This window comes from Calidris pugnax, unplaced genomic scaffold, assembly GCF_001431845.1.
Source record: "Calidris pugnax isolate Ruff unplaced genomic scaffold, ASM143184v1 scaffold24, whole genome shotgun sequence".
NCBI classification, from domain to species: Eukaryota; Metazoa; Chordata; class Aves; order Charadriiformes; family Scolopacidae; genus Calidris; species Calidris pugnax.
Genome location: NW_015090922.1, coordinates 2,257,413 through 2,264,761, shown reverse-complemented (window position 1 = coordinate 2,264,761; position 7,349 = coordinate 2,257,413). Strand labels below are relative to the sequence as shown.

The window sequence follows — 7,349 nt, the reverse complement described above, 5'->3', positions numbered from 1 at the left end:
GGGAGGGGGTGGGCGGGCACTGGCAGTGAAGGGAAATCAAGCACATCTCTGCCACAAAGACATTCAAAGTAACCAGCTGGACACATCCAAATCTGAAGATCAGGCACCATTCTCAAAAGCACACCTTGGATATCAGAAGGGTAACAGTTTCAAATAAAAACATTAAAGAAATATCTCTACCAAGCCAGCCCCAAGAAAAGAGAACCGCTCTGATTGTTGCAAACACATACAGCGTTAGAACACGACTGAAGGATCTACTTATTGTCCTTTCAGAATCCCTCGAGTCACAAAAAGAGGGAAACGGAGCTTTTGCCCGATAAACACATGGCTGGAATGGTTTATAGACTCCTGCAAGTGCAGATGACATTCCAAAACACTGGGTATCAGTAAGAAACTGAGTATCAAACAATTCGTTGATTTAAAAGTCAGATAGAATTAATTTCTAGAAGAATTTCAGGTATCAAGCAAATTTTGTCCACACTTTGATTTGAACTCTTATAGTCTTTTGCCTTTTCTACTGTAGGACTGTGAAACGCAGAGCCACTAAATCCTTAACAAACTGTGCTGTTTCAAGGTTACAGAAATTGCAGGAGCCATATTCCAGCTTAATATGGAAAACGAATTTATTTGCTTTCAAATTCACTGCTTTAAGAACATACCCTACCCTCCAGCCTAAGGCACAAATTAATTATCCGTAAAAAGCCAATTGCTACCGAACAGCTTACCTTTCCAATTGGCAGTAAGTAAAAGAGGGCTTGAAGGAAAAACCACAGAAGAAAAACACCAAACACTCTGGTCTCCCAAAGACTTTCAAGTGCTGGGAGAGGAGGAGGGAAGTTCATAAGACTGGGGTCCTCTTGTTTGCACATCAACAGCAGGTAGAATACAGTAGCAGGCAGGAAAAATATCAGTGTGAAGGTCCCTGTAAACAGACAACACGCCATATTAGAAGATAAACATAGAAAATAAACCACAACGAGTTTCAGTCCCCCTAATAAAGCTTGATATTATCTTTAGCAACAAAGAAGAGGTTGTCATTTTCTATTTCTGAAGCAAGACACCATCAACCCTCCCATCACGTAATGGGACACTCCTGCGTGGGGTCATATGACCCAACTAAAGGATCACACCCGCTGCGCCCCTTTAAAACTGTACACAGAATACTGTCAGGTTGAAACACTTGGGTTTTGAAAATATAAAAACTTTGCTAGTTACTTCTTCAATTTAATTTGGAAATATTTAAATATTTCAAGATCTTCACCACATTTCACAAGAGAACCAAGCGTAACAACAGCTCTTTGATCATCACCAACACCCCAACAGCCTACATGAAGCACTGTCATATCACTCTGGATTCTCCAACCATGGTCCAACCATCAGAAAAACAGTTCCTGACATCACAGCACGGTCAATAAATAAAAAACATAAAGTACTATTTTTAAACTATTATGGTAATTTGCACACGTACCGATTCTTCCACCAAACTCTAGCTCCTTTGTTTTTGATGATGGTTTTATTGTCTTAAAAATCTTCTCTTTTGTCTTTTTTTCTTCTCTTTCATGCTCTATTTCCAGGTCTGGTTCCAAATTTCGCTGTTAACGAATAAAAAGAATTTACTAAAAAAGTTTCCCGCTGATTCTACCTTATTTTACTCCAACGTTTTATATTTAAGAGGATATAATTCACTATAAAGCACCAATACACGATGTGTTCTATACAGTACTGAAGTTTACGCATTTGTATGGAGAGCCTGCTAAAACCAGTTTCCCTGTGATCACTGAAGGCCGTGACCAACCCATTCCCACCCTCCCAGACTCCTTTCTGCCACAACTCTGTGCATTAAGGACTAAAGAACTGATTTGAAACTGAAAACCAACAACAAAACCAAAACCCACACCCCCTAAAAAAATCCCTTCCTATGGCCAAAGACTGACACTGTGAAGGCATGGGAATGAGCACAAGGAACCAGCAAGGGCCTGATGGAAAAAAACCCCAAAACCAAACACAAAAAATGAATGTTACACAGCTCTAGAACTCTTCCCTTCTGACAATTTCACCTCCTTCTCCCCTGAACTTAGACGAATAATAAATTTATTTGACCACTAAGCTTTATGTTGCATTCTCTTTCTCCTTCATTACTGTATTGCCCTTTTCTAAGGATTTCTAAAAAAGCCAAGTTGAGCAACCTGGTCTAGTGGGAGGTGTCCCTGCCCAGAGCAGGGGGGTTGGAACTCAAAGATCTCTAAGGTCCCTTCCGACCCAAACCCTTCTGTGATTCTAAGGTAGAATTTGACATAAAACTAAGAGCAAATACAACGTTCATACCTCCACACTCAAGAGTGATGTGTCATTTCTTTCCGTACTTTCAGGTTCACCATTGTACCTCCTGGTGTTATTCTCACTCAGTTTCTAGTGAAAAGAAAAACCATGGGTTTAGCTTGCTGAAAATAACAGCTGCATTAAGTATATAATGAATCATTAAGAACACTAGATAGTCTTTTTGTCAACTGCAACTGCTCCAGTTTTCTCCAAAGGAAAACAAGTGGTTCAATATCCAAAGTATGGACAGTTTCAGCTCACAAAAAAGGGATAAAAACTTAATTAAGAAAAGGGAAAGGTTTTTAATAAACAGTGAAGTTAAGAGAGAATACAGCTTCCTAGTTATTTTTAACTCATAATTAGGAACTGCCAAGTACAAAACACGTATCAAGTTAGTATTCTATTAGGAAAGCAGAGGAAATTTCAGTGTCATGTATAGGACACTGCTTTGCAGGACTGAAAGTTTGGTTTTTCATTAAAAATCTTTCTAAGGAACAAATTATCTTACAAAATTTCTTTTACTGAGTCTAGCTTACACAACTCTGAGAAGACACAACTCATCTCTTTTATTTCAACTTAAGCTTTGTTGAAAAGGAGCAGGTCATTCCAGTCATACTACAAGCAATAGATCAATCCCACTCCTCAATTAGAAGCCAGGAGAAAAACACCAAAGATATTTTAACCTTTTTGTCCAAAGTAAAGTGCAGCCGCTGTTACAAACTACTTAAAACGAGTGTATGATCCACAGGCTGTGCACTGGGTCACTCAATATAACCTTCACAAAAAGGCCAAGAATAAACATGGCAAATTTCAGCTAAAAAGCAGGTATTTGATAAACTTACAAATCCTTACAGGATAGTTTTTGTAATGAAAACAGTTCTGCAATGTCATCAATCAGCAAGGCCATATATATATATATATATATATATTTGACACTTGAATTCTGCAGCAATTCTCCCACAGAAGCTTCATGTATTTTCTATTACTGTTTAGTGAACTGTATATGAAAACAGAACTCATTTTATTTCAGATTCTCATATGTACCTGCTACATACTGATTGATACATCTTAAAATTAGGCTAACTTCCTTCGCCCCCTTTCACAAGTGAGAGCGTATGAACGATTTCAGTGTTAAAATAGAATTTGTGTTTGAATTCTGAGAACTTCACAGTACTGCCACATTCAAATGGAACTTCACAACATAGGTTTACGTTTCAAGAATTTCCTCACAACTCATCAAACTGGAAGGACTATTTTCAAAGAGAAAAAGGCAGTTCTGAGATTTACTTTTGCAGATAATTATGTTTTTCAGGGAATGTGAACTCCAGCTGGCTTTTACAATAATAAACCCAGATGCATAAAAAAAGATCTTTTGCAAATAGCAAAAAATTTGTTTTAAAAAAATATTCAACAAGCCCGCATACAAAGAACAATGAGACAAAACTAATACCAGCTGAATGGTTTTCTCTTTGTCTTCTTTATGGTCTCTGCCTTGGGAAGAAGAGCGACGCCTGCCTTTTGCCGGCCGACCAGGAGATCTAGACTGAACTTTGCTGGTACGTCTTCTGGAGGGAGACCCTGAAGAGGACTGGCTCTTCCTGCGCTTGAATGATGACTGTGACTGAAAAAAAGGGGGGAAGAGAGCAAAATCTTATCTTAGGTGTCCCAAAGAACAATTTTAGAAACTCTTTTTTTTTGTGATGAGGACTCTGGTATCTAATTCTACAGAATTGTCTCTCATTTCCTTTACCGATGCTGTACGAAGGCTGTTAAGAGAGAGCAACTACTGTGTACTCATTTTGGCTGGTAACACCCAAATAATCCTGTTCTGAGTCCAGCTGCTGACAATTCCTGTCAGAGCTACAGAAATCAGGATCTGGATGTAAGCTATCAATGGGAGCGCCACACTCTTAAGCCTTTGCACAAGGAAATGAGATGACAGCCACCCCTTAAGCCTTAAGGGACAGCTATCTTTTTAATTACTTAGCTTTATTAATACATTTGGCGTATCAACATGCAATGATCTCTTTAAGGCAACAGAGCTCAGACCAACATTAAAAAACCCAAGTCAGCCGAATCATTAAAGTAGATGTGATAGCTAATTTCATAACGTTTTCCCCAAAAGCACCCAGGTTTATTTTTCTGTGACGCTACAACGCTTACTTTCCCCCATAAAATATCCACCACAACTTTTACAGGGCACAAACGCTTTATGACAAAGAAAGGTATCTGCTAACCTGCAAGCACAAAGTAAACCAGTTAGAAAGTCTTAAAGCAATGAAAATATTTGAGTAGCTCAAGGCAGAAACAATTTGTCCCAAAAGAAAAGGTCAGTTACAGGGCGTGTACACTGCCACTAAAAACTGAAACTCCAGTTCACATAAAGACACGCAATTTAGCTTCAACTTAAGCAGGTTTCAGAACAGGCCTTAAAAATCAACCACAGCAAACATTCAAATAGCTTTTTGTCTCATGCATTACCACATTTTAAGTGAAACATACACAAAGTTTTAAAGGCCTTTATTAGTAATTGACAAAACAGTAAAGATATGTAAAGAGGAAGGGATGTGCTCATATAAGTATGAGAAGACCCTTTTACAAAAGTCCACAATTGTCACAAATGAAGCAAAATACCTTATGAAACCTTTGGGGACCTAAAGCAGCACGAACTATTCACACATGTTTTTAAAGCATATGCTTAAAGGGTATGCACTATTTATATTTACATCCTTAACTATATGCTTGCATTTGTTTTCAAATTTTCTTATTTTGAAGTGGAAAAAAGTCAAATTAGTATCGCCCCCTGATAAATAGCTTTATAACCCACCTGAAAACATTTTTTCATGAACAATCATGCTATAGAGTTCCTGGAAAATCAGACATGCTTTTTCAACAGAAAGAAAACAATCACACTCCTTTAAAGACAGGGTCAGCATTCTGAACTTAAACTTGAGGTGTCATATATGAAAAAGCAATTGTTTAGCACCAATTCCTTGAAGAAACAGTTAATGAGAACTTGCAAAGCGACTACCCAATTGTAAGTTGTGTTTTTATGTACACCACAAAATCAGTATCATCTTCCATTAGAAATACTGATAATTATATAAAAGTGTACTAACCCTTATCTCACTTTCTTTCAACTCAAGTTCAGTCCCATCTTCGTACTTCAGGGTATAAACACGAGAAGCATCATTATAACCAGTCACTTGTAGCTCATAATACAGGACACCTCCTGGCCAACGGCCCATCACCACCTCGCCATCCGCAAACTTCCGGCTTGGCATTTTCCAAAAGGAATTCCTAGAAAATAAATAAATCAACACATATGTCAGCTAAACGTTAGGCTTCATTTTTTCCCTACTCTCTTTCCATATCGTTTGGGTTGGAACCGGGAAACTTTAAACACCTCTCCACCTTAAATAGGCAAAAAACTGCCTGGTAGGAAAAAAAAGCAATCATCTATTTTCCAAATTAACAGTAGACAGAAGAAAGAGGCTTAAAGTAGGGCAAAGAGTATAGTTGGATGTTATGAAAAAATGTTCAAACGTATTCAGCTATGATGTATGATCTCCAGCACCAGAGACCATCAAAACCAGGCAAAGCATGTATTTGACCAAGATTGCACAATGCAGGTGATCTTACCTAGAGGGAAAAAAGTAAATTAGATGGTATCCCGGTGTCTTCTAACCCTCTTTTCCTATGGTTCTACAAAAATTACGGAAGTGATGATTTCTAAATGTTAAAATAAAATGTCCCAAATCTCTTCAGTACACACAGCCGCATTACTTATGTTCTTCAATTTGTGACACCAAGCACTCAGAAGTTAGGAAACACCAGAATTTAGGCTCCTGTCTGGGTTGAGAATTTTTTCTTTTCTACCTATTTCGCACAAGGCATGCGATGCCTTTTGCAGGGGCCTGTAGGAAAACTAAGTACAGCACCAGAGCAATCACATCCTGAAAAACTGAATTCTATCCTGCTGTCTGCACCATAAGGTTTTTACTTCATATTAGCAAAACGGGGTTTAAGTGACCACTACCCTGGTTGCACCATTCCAGGGGAAAAAAACCCACAACTGCAACATACAGGAAGTTACGTTTTTAAATGTGAAGTCCTGTATAACTCTTTGGAAAGTGCCTTGTATGATGTCATTGCCACTTGAAAATAGGCACCCATAGCAGGAGATACTTTTGTGGCTCAGGCCTCAAGGTATAAAGTGAGGGTATCTGAAAAGTCTAAGGTGAAATACATACTAACTTATGTATTATCACCATTTGCATGATGAACATAAGAACTTAGAGTAGTGAGGGGAGAAAACGAACCAGCAATTTTTTTGTTTCAAGGCATTTTAACTTGTTCGCTATAAATAAGATGTGAAGCCACACAAAATGAGGTGAAAACAAATATTTATCTCCTTCATTACACATTAACTAACCTGCAGTGAAAAGTTAGATTCTTTGGCAAAAAAATACTGTTAATATGCAATCACAGACCTTCATAACACATTGGGGGATGGGGCTAAGTGAGACTTTTTGATCAACTTCCATCCTGACATTTCCTGAAACTGCTGCTGCTGTTGGATTTTACACCTGTGTAGCTCTTGAAGTCAAAGAAACTAAAAACTCAGCAAAATTCCCTCACGTGGATGTTACTGCTAATATTCATAATTGCTCCAGAACAGAAACATCCAGCCACCTCCTTTGCTGTGTAATATTTGAAGAAGTGAAAATATTAAAATTTTATCATTTGGTTTCATTGACACTTGCCACTTAGGAAAATGATCAGAAAAATGGTCCATGCTAGTAGAGGCATGCTCTTCCAGCTCCCCTGTCTCCTCCCTACTGGTTCTTGTCCCAGCCTCTTGTTACTTTCTTACTCCTTCTGAATTCCCACCCCTCCGACCCTGTTTTACCCCAGTCAGTTGAACCTCAAATTGATATACTTGCTCCTTATAACTCAGCGAAATACAATTTATATCTTTTCATTTGAAAGTCTTCTCCATTCTCTCCTTACCCCCCTTTTAATTCCTT

General features: G+C 38.2%; 1 protein-coding gene across 1 annotated transcript in view; it reads right to left on the bottom strand.

The window, feature by feature from the left end:
- The window catches only part of LBR (lamin B receptor), an 11,614-nt gene extending 5,982 nt beyond the window's left edge, over window positions 1-5,632 (bottom strand). Inside the window, exons 1-5 of the mRNA XM_014950717.1 lie at window positions 5,439-5,632; window positions 3,770-3,940; window positions 2,326-2,409; window positions 1,469-1,592; window positions 726-922 (exon numbers count right to left, since the gene is read on the bottom strand). Of these exons, the coding sequence (XP_014806203.1) occupies window positions 726-922; window positions 1,469-1,592; window positions 2,326-2,409; window positions 3,770-3,940; window positions 5,439-5,603 (741 nt within the window). The 5' untranslated portion in view covers window positions 5,604-5,632. The remainder of the gene's footprint in view (window positions 1-725; window positions 923-1,468; window positions 1,593-2,325; window positions 2,410-3,769; window positions 3,941-5,438) is intronic.
- Between the last annotated feature and the right edge of the window lie 1,717 nt (window positions 5,633-7,349).